We start from the raw sequence: 20,806 nt of genomic DNA, 5'->3' as shown, positions 1-20,806 counted from the left end.
TCACAGTTGGATTCCTGGTCATGGCACATATGTGGGTTGCGGGTTCAATTCCCAGTGTGGGCAGGGACTTGCAGGAGGCAGCTAATCAGTGATTCTCTCTCATTATTGATGTTTCTATCTCTATCTCTCTCCATCCCTCTAAAATATATATATATATATATATATATGTGTGTGTGTGTGTGTGTGTGTGTGTGTGTGTGTGTGTATGTATGTGTATATATATGTATATGTACGTATATGTATCTTTTATTGTTAATACTATTACAGATGTTTCCCATTCCCCTGTGTATATGTTCTTTGGGGATCTATTCCTGTCCCCCCCACCCCTCCCCTGGGGGGCCTGTCAGTCTGTCCCCGTGAACCCGGCCTCTGGTCCCATCTCCTCCCCCAGCGCCCCCAGCAGCACCACATCACCTTGTTCCCCAAGTTCCTGAGCTGAGTGGCAGTTATGACCAGTTGACCAAATGACTGGTAGACTGGTCGCTATGATGCACACCAGGGGTCCTCAAACTTTTTAAACAGGGGGCCAGTTCACTGTCCCTCAGACCGTTGGAGGGCCAGACTATAGTTTTAAAAAAAACTATGAACAAATTCCTATGCACACTGCGCATATCTTATTTTGAAGTAAAAAAACAAAACGGGAACAAATACAATATTTGTATTTGCATGTGGCCCGCGGGCCGTAGTTTGATGACCCCTGATGCACACTAACCACCAGGGAGCAGCTCCTACTTTTAGCATCTGCCCCCTGGTGGTCAGTATGCTTCCACAGCCAACCTCACAAGGTCACTCTCCCAGGCCTGGGTGAGATGGCCCTGACCAGCCCTGATCTCCGGTCAGGCAGACAGACCCCACCCATGCACAAATTCGTGCACCGGCCCCTCTAGTATATATATGTAATACATATAAGTCCTGGCTGGTTTGGCTCAGTCGCTACCCTGCCTCCAAGGCTCTGTATCATTTGCGTTGCCCAGGTGAGGGCCCCAGCAGGTGGGGCTGATGGTTAACATGCTGCCAGTAACATCCATGGTGACCCTGCGCTTTCCGTTCGTTCTGTGCATGAACGTGTGCTAAATGTGGTCCCTCTGTAGTTCTCTCCATCCCTATTGCAGAGAGCCCTGGGCCCAACTCTCCCTCCTGTCCCCGGTGTTGGACCAGGAGTCCCACAGGATTGCCCAGTGCCTCATTACTGGGGGCTGGGGAGCACGTAAGATCCTAGGAGTCTTCCCCCCTCAGTTTTCCCCCATATGCGCTCCTCCACTCATTCCTTGCCCAGGATGCAGGATCCTACAGCTCCACCCTGAAGGACCAGAGTCCTACCCAAACATGCCTCCCTCCACACTCTCTAGCTCCGGTCTGTCCTCAGAGTCGTCCCCAAGTCCCCACCTTCTCACAGCCTGGGGAACTGACCCTTCACTTCACCCATATCTGGGGCCTGAGATGGACCCCCAGGGGACAGCAGAAGCTGGAAGAGCAGGGGCAGAAAGCGGTCAGCCAGGGGCTGTAAAGAACATATTTTCCTCTCCATCAGCCCTCAGTAATTGCCTATGCATTTGCTTGTAGCTGGGGTGCACAGACACACACATTCACAGGGAAACATACAGACACCACAAGCACAGAATCACACAGGCACAGAACCCTCACAGCCGATGGTGGGCCCTCAGGTGCAGAGCTTATGGCCAGGCTTACAGAGACGCATACTGTAGACATGGGCAACACCTTGAGGGGAACACACACACACACACACACACACACAATAGATACTCTCATGCACACGCCAGAACAGACAGACAGACAGGGACATAGAACACACACACACACACACACACACACACAATCGGCAACATCTGAAGAGGCAGCAAACTCACACACACAACCAATTCACATACATGCAAAACATACACTCCTGAAAATTCTGGGTCCTGCTAATACAACGTGTTGAAGGAAACATTAAGAACTAAGGGGCTCCGCTCCCCTGGCCAGGTGGCACTTACCTATGTTGCTGGTTCCATGGTACCTCCAGGACTGGCCTGGGGGTAGCTGTAGCTTTAGTTAAATCATAGCGGGAAATGACCCCCAAAAGGCAAAAAGAGACCCAAACCATGGCAGTGGGGGCTCAGGAGTGTGTGGGGGCTGGAGGCAGGACTTCCCAAAGGTGAACTGATTTGGGGCCCAAAGCATGAGGGGGCATCTCCCAGACAAAGTAGATTCAGATGCAGTGGGCCAGGGACCTGGGGATGGGAAAGCAGGTTGGAGAGACTCTGGATGGAGACAGCAGAGCCTTGGAAGCTCCTCTCAGGTAGATGCAGAACCCCAATCCCTCCCAGGGGCCTGCCTTGGGCTCCTCTCTGCCAGCTCCTGGGCAGGACAGAGTGTGCCCAGCTGCAGGGGGAACATCCTGGGCAAAGGCAGGAGAGTGAGGAAAGGTGGGCTGTGTAGTATAGTGGATGGTACTTTGTTTTATAGTCCTCATGTGTGGATATTTTTCCATTGATATTTAGTCAGAGTGGAAGGGTGGGCCTGTGGGGGGGGGGAGGGGGGAAGAAAGAGAGAGAGAGAGAGAAGGTAAACAGAAACATCAATGTGAGAGAGACACATTGACTGGATACCTTCTGCAGGTGCCCCAATAGGGCCTGAGGATTGAACTGGCAACCCAGATACATGCTGTTGACTGGCAATCTAATTTGCCACCCTTCAGATGTGGGGGGGTGAAACTCTTACTACTTTTTAAAAATTTTTTTATTGATTAAGTTATTACATATTTGTCCTTATCCCCCCATTACCCCCCACCCCCTGTTGTCTGTGTCCATTGGTTAGGCCTATATGCTTGCATATAAGTCCTTCGGTTGGTCTCGTCCCCTTACCCCCAGCCTCCCCTAACTTCCCTCTGAGGTTTGATGGTCTGATCAATGCTTCTCTGGCTCTGGATCTGTTTTTCTTCATCAGTTTATGTTGTTCGTTATATTCCATAAATGAGTGAGATCATGTGATATTTATCTTTCTCCGACTGGCTTGTTTCACTTAGCATAATGCTCTCCAGTTCCATCCATGCTGTTGCAAACAGTAAGAACACCTTCTTTTTTTTTTTTTTTTTTTTTTTTACCACAGCATAGTATTCCATTGTGTAGATGTACCACTGTTTTCTAATCCACTCATCTGCTGATGGGCACTTAGGCTGTTTCCAGATCTTAGCTATGGTGAATTGTGTTGCTATGAACATAGGGGTGCATATATCCTTTCTAATTGGTGTTTCTAGTTTCTTGGGATACATTCCTAGAAGTGGGATCACAGGGTCAAATGGGAGTTCCATTTTTAGTTTTTGGAGGCAACGCCATCCTGTTTTTCCCAGTGGCCGCACCAGTCTGCATTCCCACCAGCAGTGCAGGAAGGTTCCTTTTTCTCCGCATCCTCGCCAGCACTTGTCGTTTGTTGATTTTTTGATGACGGCCATTCTGACAGGTGTGAGGTGGTGAAACACTTACTACTGAGGCACACTGGCCAGGCCAGGGTGCATGTTCACCCATTAAGGAAAGTTCAGGGCCATTTTCTCTCCCTAGATTGATAGGCATCTACCAGCTCCTTTAGTTTCTACTCAAGACACTTCCAACCCAGCGGAGGACCACGTGGCTCAGCAGCCAGCATCGCCACCAGCTGGGAAGACAGGGAATCAGCCTCTTCAGAGACAGCTCCTCTCCCTACTGGGCAGATCAATGGCTGGAGATCATTACCTTGGACTAGCTTGCACCTGTCTGGGTCACAAGTTTTCTTGGAGCGCATGCTCACTCCCAGGTCATGCTGCCCCAGGAACTCCTGTAGCAGAGCTTGCTCCATCTCCCACTAACCATGGCCCCAAAAAACAGAGCAGCCACAGCCTGGACTGGGACTAGAGAGGGCCTCAGAGCCACACACGTGCCCGAGAACCAACTCCCCGTGGTAACTGCCCTGAGTTTTCCTGCCCACAACTAGCTGCCCGCTGCTCCCAGCCCTGACTCCTGAGAGGAATCTGAGCTCCTCAAACCCCTGAAGGTGCAATAGCCCAGGCTCAACCCCTGGCTGGAAGGTGCAGAGACCACAAGGGGCACATCCCAGCCCAGAGCTGCTTTGGTTTTAGTCCAGGGAGCACACTGATGTCATCATCCCCTGTGGGTGCTGGTGAAGCTCAGCCCGGGCCCCCCACCTGCTACACTGACAGCCCTGGCATCACCCATCCTGCTCTCTGCATCATTGCCTGCTCTGCCCCCATGAGAACCCTGGCTGCTGGTCTCCACGGGGCCCTGGGTGGTTCTGGTGTTCACAAGTGTGTGGACTGACTGGGCAGTTAAAGCATATACCCTGAGTGGCCAGGTTATTAAGACCAGCCAGATTATTATGACCACCCCATCAGTACAATGAAGTGAATTAGTTATGCAAATAACAATAATAAAACCTTGAGGGTATTTGCTTAGGAAGTTTTCAATATTCAGTCTTTTTGGAAGTGTCAATGAAGTACTGATGGGGTGGTCATAATAGTCTGACCACTCAATGTATATTGATTTTGAGAGAGATAAAAATAGGGATATAGAGAGAAACAACCATTTTTTGTTCCATTACTTTTATACCTTCTTTGGCTGATGCTTGGAATTGTCCTGACCAGGGATGGAACTTGCAACCTTCACATTATTGAGATGATTCTCTGACCCACTGAGCTATTTGTTGACAGCTGGACATATGTGCCTGTTTAGGTAAAATAACCCAACAATGTACCTGAGAATAGCTGCAAAAACCATCATGATGACATACTGGTGGGAGGCTAGAATGGGATTCATAGGGTTTCACAGTCTTTTAAAAAAAATACACTTTATTGATTTTTTACAGAGAGGAAGGGAGAGGAATAAAGTTAGAAACATCGATCAGCTGCCTCCTGTACACCCCTTACTGGGGATGTGGCCACAACCAAGGTACATGCCCTTGACTGGAATTGAACCTGGGACCCTTTAGTCCGCAGGCCAATGCTCTATCCACTGAGCCAAACTGGTTAGGGCCATAAGTCTGTTTTACATGGATGTATTTCATAAGCCACTTCAAAGGCAGACTGTATTTTTCTTTGGTTATTTTAAATGCCATGATTGAAGCATTGATAAGGGCAGGAGGAACTTGGTTTCAGCGATACAGGAATACATGGAAACACCAAAAGCATATGTTTAAATATATATACACTGACTGGCCAGATTATTATGACCACCCCATCAGTACTTCATTGACACTTCCAAAAATACTGAAAATTGAAAACTTCCTCAGCAAATACTCTCAAGGTTTTATTATTATTCTTTGCATAACTAGTTCACTTCTTTGTACTGATGGAGTGGTCATAATAATCTGGCTGGTCTTAATAATCTGGCCACTCAGTGTGTGTGTGTGTGTGTGTGTGTGTGTGTGTGTGTGTGTGTGTGTCTGTCTACACTAATAAAAGACAAAGATGCTAAGTGAGCATCCTTTGCTATGCCCAAGCCATGCCCACCAGCCAATCAGAGCAAATTAACCCAACCAAGATGGTGGCCAGCAGCCAGGGAGCTGGAGCGAGCAGGAGGCTTGGTTGACCGGGTGATGGAGGAAGCCAAGCTTCCCGCTTGCCCTGAGCTGGCTGTGGCCTCTGCTCATGGCAACAAAGTTTCAATTATGGAAGACAAATAAATCCCAGATACCTGCTTCCAGCCAGCCTCCACTGGGAGCTTCGGTGGCTGGGGGCCATGGCCAGCCTGCAAACACCCACCAGCCCTTCACCCAGGATGGCCACAACCTCATGGGGTGAGGGTCCCCACTGGGGGGCTTGGCCAGCCTGCAAACAGCCAGAGCCCCTCACCCAGGCTTGCCAGGTACCTCAGGGGGAAAGCCCCACCCTGCAGGGATTGCGACCAGCCCGCAATCAGCCATCAGCCACTCACCCAGGCTGGCCAGGCACCTCAGCAGGACCCCCCCCTCCCTGAAGAGGGTGTGGCCAGTCTGAAAACGGCCCTCAGTCCCTCACCTAGGCTGGCCAGGCACCCCAGCAGGACCCTGGCCCTGATCCAGGACATCCTTCAGGGCAAATCAGGCCTCTATCCTATATAATAAAAGGGTAATATGCAAATTGACTCTAACAGCAGAACGACTGGGAATGCCTGCACTATGACACACACTGACCACCAGGGGGCAGACGCTCAATGCAGGAGATGCCCCCTGGTGGTCAGTGCCCTCCCAGCTCAGCCACAAGCCAGGCTGACGGCTGGCTGCCAGTACAGCAGTAGTGATGGGAGCCTCTCCTGCCTCCTCAGCAGCGCTAAGGATGTTCAACTGCAGCTTAGGCCTGCTCCCCACTGGCAAGTGGACATCCCCTGAGGGCTCCTAAGCTTCCAGAGGGATGTCTGTCTGCCAGCTTAGTCCCAATCCCCAGGGAAACGGGCCTAAGCTACCAGGTGGTCATCCCTTGAGGGTTCCCAGACTGCGAGAGGGCACAGGCCAGGCTGAGGGACACTCCTGAGTGCACAAATTTTTGTGCACCAGGTCTCTAGTATATGTGTGTGTGTTAGTGTGTGTGTGTGTGTGTGTGTATATAAATGCAAATTAAACATACAAGTATATGATATAAGTTGGCTGAATTTGTACATAGCATAATAATTGAGAAAAACAATTTTGCTTTCAGTATTCCAAACCTATCGTTTCATATGGCAAAGAAGTCGCTCGTGTCACTGAGGAATGAGGGAAATTTAAGCGTATGTCTAAGATGCTGCACAGTCCACCTTCAGTTAAAATAATACATTTATTTAAACAATTTGAAAAAGATCCCGAGCTGACATTGTAACATAGTAGATGGAGACAGTGCAAATAAATGTATGAAAAAATATTCACTATAAAAAATTTTTAGGTAGATGGAATTAAGATGAAAGCGAGTTAACATTATATGCATTTCCGGGGTTACTATTTGAAAAGGTTAACCATTGTATGTCGTTGCATGTTAGCAGAAAAACTGGAATTTTTATATACTGTGGATCAGTGGGGAGGCAAAGGGAATGACCATTTCGGGTCACAGTTCCACATATCTTAAATGTAAAACATTCATATATACAAAGTTTGATAAGTAAAACATATGTCTACATAGAGAACTGAACACAAATATTCCCAGAAGATTTATTTATAATACCCCAGAGCTGGAAATAACAAAAAACATAGACAGATCAACACATAAGGTGGTTATTCACAGAACCCAGTACTACTGAGAAAAAAAAAAATCAACTCCTTACATAAGCATTTGTGTTGAATCTCAAATAGATTGCATAGCACGGAGGAAACCAGTATTTGTTAAAGAGTACACATCAAATAGTGCCAATAAAATTTTGAACAGTATAAACTATGCTACTGTGAAGAAAGGAAAATCCATGACTACTTGGAGGGCCAAGAAAGGCAGAAGAGAGAGTATAACAGGGCAGTAGAAAAATATAGGATGTGGCAAAAGTAGGTTTAGAGTTGCCAGTATGGAAAATGATACAATCTGTACTAATAAAAGGGTAATATGCTAATTAGACCAAACATCTTCCGGACGTTCTTCCAGACCAGTGATGGGGAACCTATGACACGAGTGTCAGAGGTAACATGCAAACTCATTTTTTTTTTAATATATTTTATTAATTTTTTACAGAGAGGAAGGGAGAGAGAGAGTTAGAAACATCGATGAGAGAGAAACATCGATCAGCTGCCTTCTGCACATCTCCTACTGGGGATGTGCCCGCAACCCAGGTACATGCCCTTGACCGGAATCGAACCTGGGACCTTTCAGTCCGCAGGCTGACGCTCTATCCACTGAGCCAAACCGGTTTCGGCGCAAACTCATTTTTTTGGTTTATTTTTCTTTGTTAAATGGCATTTAAATATATAAAATAAATATCACAAATATAAATCTTTGTTTTACTATGGTTGCAAATATAAAAAAATTTCTATATGTGACACGGCACCAGGGCTAAGTTAGGGTTTTTCAAAATGCTGACACGCTGAGCTCAAAAGGTTCGCCATCACTGTTCTAGACAAAGCCACGGTGGCAGGGCAGAGGCATAGGCAGAGTTGGTCGGTCAGTGGCGATCAGGCTGGCAGGGGAGAGCAGTTAGAAGGATCAGGCAGGCAGGCAGGTGAACGGTTAGGAGCCAGCAGCCGGGGATTGCGAGAGAGATGTCCGACTATTCCTGCGTGATCGGACCTAACCCGGCAGTTGGACATCCATGCTTTTTTCCGGCCCTCCAGTCCAGTTTAAAAACCCATTGTGGCCCTCGAGTCAAAAAGTTTGCCCACCCCTGCCCTAGAGGGACCAGGGGAATAAAAAAAAAAACAGATTATTTTGCTGCCAGTGACTTCCGCTACAGGAAATAGTGATGGAGGTCCTCAGAAAGTAATCAAAGATCAAACAGGACACAGGCCCTGGAATAATGTGGACTTATGTCCAGAAGAGGCACTTTTCATCTAGTTTAACTGCGGTGTCTGCTATGACTATGAAAACAGCGTTTATTTCCCAATACTAATACCACCTCAGAGTCTTACAACAAATGACACCAGCCTATGAAATCTCATACATTGTGACACATGGCCTCTTTGGAGCACGTGGAGAGCAGTTCCCCTAAACACTGCTGACACTTCCGTAATACATACTGTGAACAGAGAATATACTTCATATCGTTCACAGAAGCACAATAAAGGCCAACTGTTCAGGGTGACTACTGACCTCTATAAGAGGCACCAGAAGCAGATTAGAACCACAAAGTCATGCAGTCTCTCTCAAGGCCTTGGTCACCAATAAAAACTCAGCCAATATTAGACAAAGCATGATTTTCTGCTGTCAAAGGGTGCCTTCCAAGCACGGAAAGTTTGGGACCCACTGTATATGTTCACCTGTCCATGCTGACACATCACAACTTTACTTTCAATCATCCCAGGGAGAGAACAGAACCAACAAAATTAAAGAAAAAACACCTTTGGATAAAGATGATAAACCAGAGCAGAGGACAGCAAGAAGTTTGCAGATTGATGCATTGGAACCTGAAACACTTCCTCACAGCACAATGTGACACCCACAATGTCCCTGTAAGAGGTAGCACTTAGCTGAGGAGGGTGCTCTGGACAAAACCTGGGTCAGGTCAATTCTCTGGTCAGAAATAAAAGGAATGACGATCCACCCAGGGTCTCAGAATATTCATGATTTTCTCAAGCACAGCCCCAGAGTATGCAGGGGTTGTGACGGATGCACTCTTCAGGTGAGCCAGGTGGGAGAGGTGAAATAGCTTCCACACGAACACTTGCAGTGACATCAATCAGGTTGTAGGCCTGAGTAGGTTAGCAAGTCGGATGTGGTTTCTGAAAGCGTCACTTATACCTGAAACTTAGGAGGCATCTAGCAGAGAGTATGATCTGATAAAGGGGTTTGCATTCAGGTAAATGGGGGTAAAAGCTTCTCCTCTGGTGTTATTCTGAGTGAGAAAGTAAAACATTCCCTGCACTTTTAAAGCTTTTCTCCAGCGTGTACTTTCAAGTGTTGAGCGAGGACATATTTGAAGCGAAAAGATTCCCCACATTCACTGCACTCATGAGGTTTTTCAGCAGTGTGTACTCTGAGGTGCTGAATGAGGTTAGATCTTTGCCTGAAGCACTTCCCACAATCACTACATTGATGGGGCTTTTCTCCAGTGTGAACTCTCTTATGGATAAGGAGATGAGTATTTTCCTTAAAACATTTACCACATTCACTACACTTATATGGTTTTTGTCCAGTGTGAACTTTGTTGTGTTTACTGAGGGAATACCTGTGACGGAAGGACTTCCCACAATCACTACACTTATGAGGTTTTTCTCCAGTGTGAATTTTGTGGTGGTTAAAGAGGTTAGAGTATTGACTGAAGGACTTCCCACAATCACTACATTGATATGGCTTTTCCCTAGTGTGAACTCTCTGGTGGATCAAGAGGACATAACTGCGGCTAAATGATTTTCCACATTCACTACATTTGTAAGGCTTTTCTCCAGTGTGAATTCTCTTGTGGGCTGAGAGGTCATAACTGCACCTAAATGATTTTCCACATTCACTACATTTGTAAGGCTTCTCTCCAGTGTGAACTCTGTGGTGTTTAGTGAGGTGAGACCTTTCATTGAAGGACTTCCCACATTCACTGCACTCGTATGGTTTTTCTCCAGTGTGAAGTCTGCGGTGTTTTTTGAGGGAAGACCTGTCATTGTACAGCTTCCCACATTCACTGCACTCATATGGTTTTTCTCCAGTGTGAACTCTGCGGTGTTTAGTGAGGGAAGAGCTGTGATTGAAAAGCTTCCCACAGTCAGTGCACTCATAGGACTTTTCTTCAGCGTGAACTCTCCTATGTCTATTGAAGTTAAAGATACATGTAAAAAGTTTCCCACATGTATTACACTCATATTTCTCTTCCCCAGAGCAGATGCCCTGATGTTGAGCAAGGTTCTGGTTGTGGCTGGCAGCTTTTTCACAATCATCCCACTGGTGATGCCTTTTTCTTTTGAGAAATTCCTGTGAAGTCTCACTACGACTGTGTGGCTCCTCAGTGTTGAGAGGGGCCTGGTGCAGAAGCTCTGAGATGGCTGGGAAGTCTTCCCCAACCTCCTTATTGGTTGAAGGCAGCCCTGATAAGTAGAAGCTGCACCTGGTCACAAACGAGGCCCTGTCCACAGCTTCTTTCCAGGGCTTCTCTCCACCTGCTTCCCTCTGTTTCAGGTGAGGGTTTGCACTGAAACAGAAGTCTCTCACACATGCGTCACTGAAGAAGGCTTTCTGCTCAAGGTCTGCTGCTTGTGACTCAGTCAGGTGCAGAATATCTTTGAACACAGAGAAACACCTCCCACAGTGCAGGGTTCTCTGGGTTGCTGGAGCTGCCTTAGAAGCACTAGCCTTTGACTCCCCTTGTACAGATACACTCTGCTCAGAACAGGCCTCCGCATCACCCATTTTATGCCAACAACCTGCAAAGAGAGAAATGGTGATGAAATGAATGTGGACTGTGGTGACAGGATAAGTCTCATTACAAAAGTGTGTCGCATATTAACTCGATGGTTACATGCAATTGTCTGACAGTAAAATATCTGAAGGAATTATTGATAAGATGCTGCTGAATGAGAACAACAAGGGAAGATCTGGGCCACTGAAGATAATCATACTAGGAAGATCTCAAACAAAATATGAAATGAACATGGTAAGCACCACATAGAACAGAAGCTGGATCGTCCGCTCAGGCATCTGCTAACAGTGTTCAGCGGGACTTGTCTGCTGGTAACATGGGCAAGCTGTGCAGAAGGCTGGCTACATCTTATTCCAAGTAAAATTCAATTAATGAAAAGCTTGTGTCTGGGTCTAGTGAGCACATCTGTGCACCTCATAACACATGTGCAGGTCAATATGGGAGAATACCTCAAATAGAGCAGTTCAGAGGAACAGGTGCTGGAAAAAGTGAAAAAGGTGAAGGAAGCCAGAAACCAGGAATTCACAGATTAAAAGATAAGTCAGGGAAGTGTCAAGCAGGGGAATGAAAAGGTATAAACACGAGCTGCTGGCAGTGGCACATCATCCTAAACTCTGTTGGAAATGAGCAGGTTCCTGGTATAATCTAAACACCACTCTTATGTCATACCTCCCCCCAGTTCCAATCAAGAGGGTCAGGCAGCCCTGACCAGTTTGGCTCAGTGAATAGATCATCAGCCTGCAGAACGTAGGGTAACAGGTTGATTCCAGTCAAGGGTATATACCCTGGTTGCAGTCACATGCCCAGTAGGGGTGTGCAATAGGGAGCTGATCGTTGTTTCTCTCTCATTGATGTTTCTAAGTCTCTATCCCTCTCCCTTCCTCTCTGTAAAAAAAAGATCAATTATATATCTATATCTATATCTATATCTATATCTATCTATCTATCTATACACACACACACACACACACACACACACACACACATATATAAAGTGGGGAAGGCAACCCTTTAGATCATCCTGCATGTTAACCCTGTAAAAAAACACAACAACACAGGGTTCTCCTTGAAACGTCTACTGTACAAGCACATAAAACACAAATATTCCGAGTTTTATAGAAAGACAACAGAGGTGAGTAGGCAGCACTGGCCCAGAGCAAGACAGCCTGCAATGGTATTCAGAGAACAGAATACGACAAACAATGGAAGGAGGTCTTTCAAGAACCAGCCATGGTTCCTGCAAGTGAAGACCATAACCTGGCACAGTCAGTCACAAAGAGCCTTTAGCGGAAGGAATGGTGCTGAATGAAAGCCATGGATGTGGACACAGACACCCTCCCAGAAAGAGAAAGTGCAAGCTGGGCCCATTAACCTATTTGCAACAATCCTGACCCCCAGACACCGCCTGTCCTATCTGAGGCTGTGGGTGTGAGGGCCATTCATGGAGTCCTTTGCTCTGGGCTCTCCACACACCCAGCACTCTCAGCCACAGCGCATTTGACAGGATAATGGGATAAAAAGGAAGAGCCTATGGTCTGGCTGTGGGAGAGAGAAACCTACATTTGGAGAATAAAGGAGTAGAAGACTCCACCTCATGATACTAGGACAATGTGAAGCTCTTACCTGCAGATGAGACCAGTGCAAACACTTCCAGCATCACATCGCAGTACAGAAGTCTCTGAGGCTCATCAAGGAGCCCCCACTCTTCTTGAGAAAAGGCAATGGCCACGTCCTCAAAGTCCATATCCTGTTGTGATGGGGACAGTTGAGTCCATGATCAGCTTCTCTCCTAGACTTTAATTTCATCACATTTCCCACTCTCCATATGCATCGGTCCCCTCTAATCCCACATCACAGAAAATAGCAGGCCTTGCATCCATCAGAATCACTCTCTCCTTATATTCCTGCTGATACTGTGTCTTCCCACAGCACAGAGCAGATGCGCAGATTGATTAGACCTGATCTCAGGGCCTCACATTTAGGGTCAACACAATGGGTGTCACCAACACAGGGGACAGATAAATGTTGGCCATAAAGAGAGAGGTGAGTGATTTGACACCGGTCCTGTGGGGCAATATCCTTGTTGTCCAACAGGTTCTCCTTCCAAGACCCGGAAGAACATGGCATCACTCGTCACCCTATCGATTCCAGTCCTAGGGTGCTGAGGTCAACACTTCGCGCTACCTGTTCCACATAATTCTTCCTATCCCACTTCTCTCCTATAGCTTCATTCCCAGAGTCACTACTTCCAAGACACACATATATGCCATGAAGAGGGGGGAATATTTTCTAATCACCCTCATTTCAACATTATAACACACCACCTCTGTATGTATTTATCTCTTACCCTTCTCCATTCCCCAAGTCAGTAGATATTTTCAAGCCGAGGTGACACTGATGTCTGTTATCCCATTCCTATTGATCACTGTATCCGCCCAACAACCACAGGCAGGTGTGCACCTATATGACACCTAAATTCTGGAACTGGCATGTAGCGGCACAACATCCATCTTTTCGGGAGTTACCCTAAAATTAACCACGTTGTATCATCCAGTTATCACCAGAAATGGACTCAACCTTCATTACTTCTATGTCAATATCAGGAATCTATGGCCATGAATTCACACTCCCTCTCCAAGAGCACATCACTCCTCCCACACCTCTCTCACACCTGCACTCCCGTAGCCCCAGCTCCCATAGACATCTCCCTGGTCTTAGTCATTACTCAGCATGTGTGTTCCAGAGACTGAAAGGCAAGTTCCAACAATATGAAGTACTAACGTGACCCTCATTGCCCACACCCAACACCCAGCCTTCAGTTCTGCTATGAAGGCCTCCTTCCCAACGTGCTTTTTCCTTCAACCTCGCCTATTGAGAACCACATCAGATCTCAGTTACCCAGAGCCCACCTCGACTGGTGCTGCACTTGATGTCCCTTCTCCACTCACAGCCTGTGGCCCTCTACCCCATGCCCACTGAGTCTCACAGATGTCCCCTCTTGTCCATAAGCAAATCAACCAAACTAGATGCAACAAACCAGGCCACACAAGAGGTCACAAGAAATCCAGGTGATTGTTTAAGAAATAAATATGCACCAGACACAGTCTAACCTTTTTTGAATTACTCTTCCACCTCCAATAATAATAGGTGACCTTCCACTCCTCCCTGGTCCAGATGGTTATTTTTTTAAGTAGTCGTCATCGTGAATTACTCCTCAGAGTTCCAGATGGTCATGAACTGGTCTCTGAAATATATCATACCCCAAGAAGAAAAAATAAAATATTTTATATTCCTCATGAACATAACTTTTCCCACTATGAATTTCCCCATCTCAGTGATGGTGCTTTCATATCTTCAGGTGCTAAACCCAAACATTTAAATCATCTCTGATTCTCACCCCTCTCTCTAATCCTCAAAATTAGAAAATCTAGGTGGCCACAGCTATAACCCTGATCCATATGCAACTGCTTCATCCACACCCACAGCCACCACTGTGCTCCAGGTCCCCTCACTCTCACCAGCACTATCACAGCAGCTTCCGCCCTGGGCCTCCTACCACCGTCCTCACACCCATCCTGTGCATCAGGCTGCAGCCACAGGGAGTCTAATGAGACCTGGGACAGGTCACCTGCTCTGCTGCTCCCATGACCCCAGTGACCCCATCGCCAGCAGAACAGAAACCCAAGTGGTCACAAAGCTCCTCTGCACTTGGTTCCTGTCCCACTGTTTCCAGTTCCTGTTTTTAAAAAATGGACCCCTGCTCGTCCCTGAATCAGCTTAGTCTGCACTCCAAGCCTTTGCACCTTCTGGAGCCCATGCGCGGAAGGACCTGTCACACACAATCCCACTCGCTGCCCAAACCAGCTGCCACTCATCTGACCCTTGACCTGGGCTTAGGACTCTGGGCTTGGTGTCCCTTCAAGGTCCCCAGATCCAAGGTCCCCCGAGAAGAGGGGCCGACGGCCCAGGACCCCACGACCTCAGAGGCCACCAGAGAGTGAGGCCCTGACAGGAGCCCCACAGCCCCGTCCCCCAGCGGCTCTGCGCCCGCAGGAACCGGCGGGAACTGAAGGGCTGAGGGCCGGGCACCCACCCCAGGACCCAGGGGCTCCGGCTGCTCAGGGCCCTGGCCCCGCCCCGGGGGGGTGATGCCCGCCGCCCTCGGGGCTCAAGGTCCCTCTTTGCTCACAACCACCCCCGGCCCCGGCGCCCGGAGCAGGAAGTGAACCCCCTCCCGGACCCGCCGCTCGTCCTCTCCGTCGCCTTTAGACACAAACCAGGCCTGGGTGCCCCCTCCCGGCTCAGCCCCCCACGGCCTCCCCCGGCGGCCCCGCAGCCCGGCGCCCTCCCTCCCCTCACACCCCGGGTCCCCACGGGGACTCACTGCGCTGGACGCTGCGCCCTGGGCGGCGGGACCCGAGGCTGGAGGGTCCGATGGGGTGAGGCCGAGGGACCTCTGTCGGCCGAGAGGAGTCGGGGAGCCTCGGACGCCCCGAAATCGAAGGTGGCGGCGCCACAGGCTCAGACACACCCTGCCCCGCGGGGCGCCGCCTCCCCGTCCCCTCCTCCTCCCGATGGACGAGCTGAAGCCCGGAGCCGGCGAACAGCTTGAAGAAGTCAAAATGTCCGCCAGGAGGAGGACACCGGAAGTCCCGCCCTAACCGGATGCACTGGCACGAAAACGACCTGCGTGGGCGCATTGCTTTCTGGGTAATGTAGTTTTCTCAACCGCCCAGCAGAGGGCTGGCTTTCCAGCCCAGGAACTTGGGGAACAAGGTGATGTGGTGCTGCCAGGGGCGCTGGGGGAGGAGATGGGAGCAGAGGCCGGGTTCACGGGGACAGACTGACAGGCCCCCCAGGGGAGGGATGGGGGGGGGGGGAGAATTCCTGACCTGGGCTCTGTAGGTGAGACTCCACAAAATAAAATGAATGTGTTGGTACCTGAAAAGAACGGATCACATTTCTATAATTTGGTTGATGGGAACAAGATACTTTTTAGAAATGTGGACCGACAATAATACAACTAAGTGGTTAATTCTCATTTGTAATCACATAGGAACTGTGTGTTGAACAAAAGCTCACCCGAAAAGCCATTTATTTCCAGGGGCCACATCAGTGGGGCGACTGTGGAACTGAGAGGCCTAGACTCAGCTCTCACACCCGGTACAGACTCTCAGCCCCAAGTCTTCCTTGTTAAGGAACCCGGCTCAGCCAAGTCCCACATCTGCCAGCAGGTGCACTCCTCCCTCCAGGCGAGGCTGGACCGTCAGTCACTCTCCCACCACGTGTACAACAGATGGGGGCAGTTTTAGGTTTATGTTGTGTTCTTCTCTGATCTTCCGCGACTGGGTTGGTGGTGCTGCCAATACAGTGACCTGCTGATGGCAAAGAGTCGCTTGTCAAGCAAAGCGGCTTGAGTGGGCACCAGTTAAAGCCCTCCAAACAGACAGGCCTGCCTGGCCAGTGCTGATGCCCAGGTTCCGGGCTCCATCCCCAGGGGTGGCCTGTGGGAGGCAGCCAATCCATGATTCTCTCTCATTGATGTTTCTATCTCTCCCTCTCCCTTCCACCCTGAGATCAATATACAGAGTGGCCAGATTATTATGACCAGCCAGATTATTATGACCACCCCATCAGTACTTCATTGAAACTTCGAAAAATACTGAATATTGAAAACTTCCTAAGCAAATACTCTCAAGGTTTTATTATTATTACTAGAGGCCGGGTGCAGGAAGTTCATTCACTGGGGGAAGGAGGGGTTCCTCGGCCCAGCCTGATCCCTCTTACAGTCTGGGACCCCTTGGGAGATGTCAGGGAGCAGGCCTAAGGCAGCAGTCAGACATCCTTAGCGCTGCTGCGGTGGCAGGAGAGGCTCCAGCCATAGCCACTGTGCTCACCAACTGGGAGCCCAGTTCCCCTGTGGGAGCACATTGACCACCAGGGGGCAGCTCCTGCATTGAGCGTCTGCCTCCTTGTGGTCAGTGTGCGTCATAGCAACCGGTCGTTCCACCATTCAGTTGATTTGCATATTAGCCTTTTATTATATAGGATTATTTGCCTAACTAATTCACTTCATTGTACTGATACGGTGGTCATAATAATCTGGCCACTCAGTGTAAATACATTTTATATATATATATATATAATTGTATTATATATATATAGAAAAATAGATAGGCCTGACTGTTGTGTTGCTTTTCTCTATGGAGGGATGTAGGTGGGTGACGGTTGCAAAAAGGGTTTCTGGTAGTGTTTAGGGTGTGAGTTGAACTGTGATTTGGGAGTCCCTACGGCCTTTCGAAGACATGGTAAACCTGCTCAGGGGCCAGAGATCTGCCCAGCACCCTATCACTTGCTTTACAGCCCTGTGCTGCGCGTCACTTTCCTTAGACTCCACTCAGAGACCTTGGGTGTCTTCATTATGTCCTAAACCACTGGGTCAGCATGTCTCTTAGTGGCTGTAGGTGTCCCAGCTGCACCCTTTGCTGGAGTCCCTTCTGTGCAGCTGTGTTTTGGGAAGGGACCATGCATGGGGACCCTTCATCGGGGAATGAGGGCACATGCATGGGGGCGGGCCTGCCCTGAGGGTGCACCAAGGCGCATCCACCCCCCTTCCCCTCTTCCTGCACTACGACACTGTACACCTCCCAGAAGTACCTGGAGGAGCTGCTGGGGGAGAAAATGGCCCTTGAGGTTTCACAGGTCCAGAGGATGAACCAGCCCACCCACCTGAGCTGGGAGCTGGAGCAGCTGTTAGAAGGTAGGCAGCAGCCCCTGGCGCCGGGGAGCCAGCCTGGCTGCGGTGTCTCCCTCACCCAGGGAGCTGAGCCCTGGGCTCTGAATCTCCTGGGTCAGCCCATCCTCAGCCAAGTCAATAGGGTTTTATTCAGGGGCCATTTGGGCAGTTCCATTGCCATTCTCCCCACGGAGAACATGAAGGGTCTGGCAGCCTGGAAGTCAGGACATGAACCACCAAGTAAGTGTTGTCAGATTTCTCAGCGCCTCTGTGGACAGTCCCAGGAGCTTCCAGATGACAGCACGCTGGCCCCAGAGGCTGCCTTACATCTGTCCGTGGGGGATTGGAAGGTCTGCATGGCAAGAGCCTTCCCCAGTGCTCACTGACCCCCGTTCTAATAGCAGCCTGGGCTGAGTCCCTCCATTCATCTCATAATCAGGCAGATGAGTGCGGTCTGCTGTCTGTCTCCCTGGGCAGGGGTTGCTGTCTGCTTCTCAGGCCTCTCCCTCTCATGTGTGGGCCCCTCCTAGCACCCAGACAAGGTGTGCGGTTGGCCAGGGGAAGGGGGCTGGGATGGCAGGCAGTGCAGCAGGGAGCCTGGGCCCCCAGCAAACAGGAAGCAGGCCCTGTGCTCAGCACCTGAGAGCGCGGGGGAGGGGTGCTTAGAGCTCAGCAGGGGCAGGAGGGCCTTGGGCTGGGTGGGGCGGGGCTGCTTTTCCAATTGTCATCCACATCCCTCAGCGTCAGGGAGAGGCTGCTGAGAGCAGGTGGCTATTCCTTCTCTTCAGGGGTCCCATCAGCTCCAAACTAGTCAGTTCATTGAACTGGGAATCTGGGTGAGAAGGTAGTTCTGTGGTTGGGTGTCCCGGCTCTCCTGGGGCCAGGGGTGGGCAAAACGGGAATCCCAGCTCTGGGAGTTCAGGGTCCTGGGGAGCACACTGCCCCCTGGTGGAGCACACGAGTGTTGCCAGTGGCAGGGACCCTCTCAGACCAAATGCTTGTCAGAGACCAGGGTGGCTGGTGGGGTTGGAGAGGCCCCTGATGCGGACACTGCGTGTAGTGTGTGAGCCCCTGCAGGCCAGTGCCCGAGACTTGTCAGTGTTCCCACGCCTGCTGCTTCACTGGCAGCCCAAGAACAAAGTATGGAAGAACTTTTGTGTGGATGGTGTGGTGGGTTCCCGAGTTAGAAAGGCTCGGCTTCCAGTCCTGCTTCCTCCACCTGCTGGCCAGGCGGCCTCTTTTAAACCTGTTTTTTTATCTGCAAAATGGGGGCAATGGAGCTGCCTCACAGGATTGCTATGTGTCTCTTGTGAGAAGAGGCAGTGAAGTTCTATGCCGGTCTGGCCCACAGGGTGCCAGCATCGGATGGCTGTCCTGGCGCCCTGGTCTATTAGAGACATTCATTGCTCTGGCTCTGGGGGTGCTGGTGAGCGTAGCACCCAGGAGAGAACCACTGTTGTTTTCCCCATAAACGGCTGTGTCATCATGAGAGCCTGAGGGGCGCTGCTGGCCTTGAGGGCACAGAGGCTGGTCATCAGCTCCCTGCTGCCCTGCGGGGTCCCTCACCCTTATTTCCCAGGAGTGCAGCGCCTTGGAGAGAGGTACTGAGAGTCAGGAGGTGGTGGGTGAGGGCAGGTCAGCAAGAACAGATCAGATGCCACAGAACTGTACGCTGCAAAATGGTGAAAACGGTGAACTGTGTTGTAAATATTTCACCCCAATTTTCTCCAAATGTATTTATTGATTCAGAGAGTTAGAGGGACAGAGAGAGAAACACCAGGGATGAGAATCATTCTTTGGCTACCGCCTGCACGACGCCTATTAGGGATGGAGCCAGCAAACCAGGTCTGTGCCCTGACCTGGAATTGCATCGTGACCTCCTGATTCATAGGTCAACGCTCAACCACTGAGCCTCGCTCATCAGGGTCACCCCAATTTTTAAAAGTTATTTTGAAGGCAAAGGCTGCACAGATACTCTCTGAATGAGCTCAGGTTGTGACTTAGTGGAGTTTTAGGCAGTTAGTGTCCTTTGCAGCCTTGTCAGGGCACAGCCTCTGGCATGTTTTTGTGTGTTAAGATCATGCGTGTTGGTGTGTGGTCAGCACTGAGCTGCAGTTGGGGCCACGAAGGTGCGTTTGCTCCCCTGCTGAGCTCCATGCTCCTCGGGGTCTTCAGTCTGTTGTGGCTCCAGGGTGTGTGCCGCATCCTTGCTGGGCGATGAGGTCCTGTGTGACGTGGGGCCATGAGAGCCAGCGTCCCCTCCAGGTCCTTCCTGCCCCGGGAATGGGGGGGGGGGGCAGAAGAAGCAGGTGGGGTGCAGTCCTAGCAGCAGTGCAGTGTGAGGAGGCTCCCCTGGCTGACGATGTGGCCCTGGAGGGACAGGTGAGGGAGCGCCTGGTCCCTCACACATTCCTTTACCTACAGTCACGCCCCTCCTGGGGCAGGAAGGGGCCGGGAACCCCCGTTCTTCTCGGGTCTGTGCTCCCCTTTCTGTTCTGCGTTCTCGCTGATTCGAACCAACAGAGGAAACCTGCCCTTTTCTGTGTCTGCCTTAGGTTTCCATCTCGTTTGGACATGAAGCCATTTCTCTCTCCTGTCTCATTCTTCTGTGCCATCGTGAAATCGCACAACAAACTCTCCACCAGAAGGACCTGGCCCGGGGCTGGCAGTGCTGGGCCCACCCGCCCAGAGCCTCTCCACCCGCAGACATGCTGGTCAATGACCGAGCCTGCCACCCCCCAGCAGAGCCCCCACTCTGAGGGCTGGCACAGACCACACATCACTGCCGGCTCGGTGAGTCTCTGAAATCCTTGAATAGATAGTCAGGTTAGAATTAGTAAGAAGCGGTTCCGCCAGATTGAAGTTTTGCATTGGCACCTCCAAGGAAACCTTTCTTCTTAAGCTCTGGGGGCTCCCCTAATGGACCCAGCTGAGCCAGCACAGGGGCCACAACGGCCTGAGGAACCCTCAGGTGCTCACAGCAACAGCACCCTGGGAAAACGGGAGGGCACCCAGTTGCCCAGCCTCAGCCCCTCAGACCTAGGGTTCGGGGGGAGGGCCGTCTCAAGGCCAGGGGCCGAGAGGGGAAGCGGAA

General features: G+C 50.1%; 1 protein-coding gene across 3 annotated transcripts in view; it reads right to left on the bottom strand.

Annotated features, from left to right (window-relative positions):
- Positions 1-6,689: 6,689 nt before the first annotated feature.
- The window catches only part of LOC138999431 (zinc finger protein 211-like), a 36,210-nt gene continuing 22,093 nt past the window's right edge, over positions 6,690-20,806 (bottom strand). Inside the window, exons 1-4 of one of the 3 annotated variants that reach the window (XM_070401518.1) lie at positions 15,361-15,544; positions 14,087-14,220; positions 12,600-12,723; positions 6,690-10,980 (exon numbers count right to left, since the gene is read on the bottom strand). In XM_070401518.1, the coding sequence (XP_070257619.1) occupies positions 9,497-10,980; positions 12,600-12,720 (1,605 nt within the window). In that variant the 5' untranslated portion in view covers positions 12,721-12,723; positions 14,087-14,220; positions 15,361-15,544 and the 3' untranslated portion in view covers positions 6,690-9,496. Of the gene's footprint in view, positions 10,981-12,599; positions 12,724-14,086; positions 14,221-15,360; positions 15,545-20,806 lie in introns of those variants that run through there. The other 2 variants (XM_070401520.1, XM_070401521.1) reach the window with 2 other exon arrangements.

The sequence above is a fragment of the Myotis yumanensis genome, unplaced genomic scaffold, assembly GCF_028538775.1.
Source record: "Myotis yumanensis isolate MYYU_CA2020_CCGP unplaced genomic scaffold, mMyoYum1.0.hap1 SCAF_23, whole genome shotgun sequence".
NCBI lineage: Eukaryota > Metazoa > Chordata > Mammalia > Chiroptera > Vespertilionidae > Myotis > Myotis yumanensis.
The sequence above is the reverse complement of the archived record's forward strand: the minus strand, read 5'-3'. Positions and strand labels throughout refer to the sequence as shown.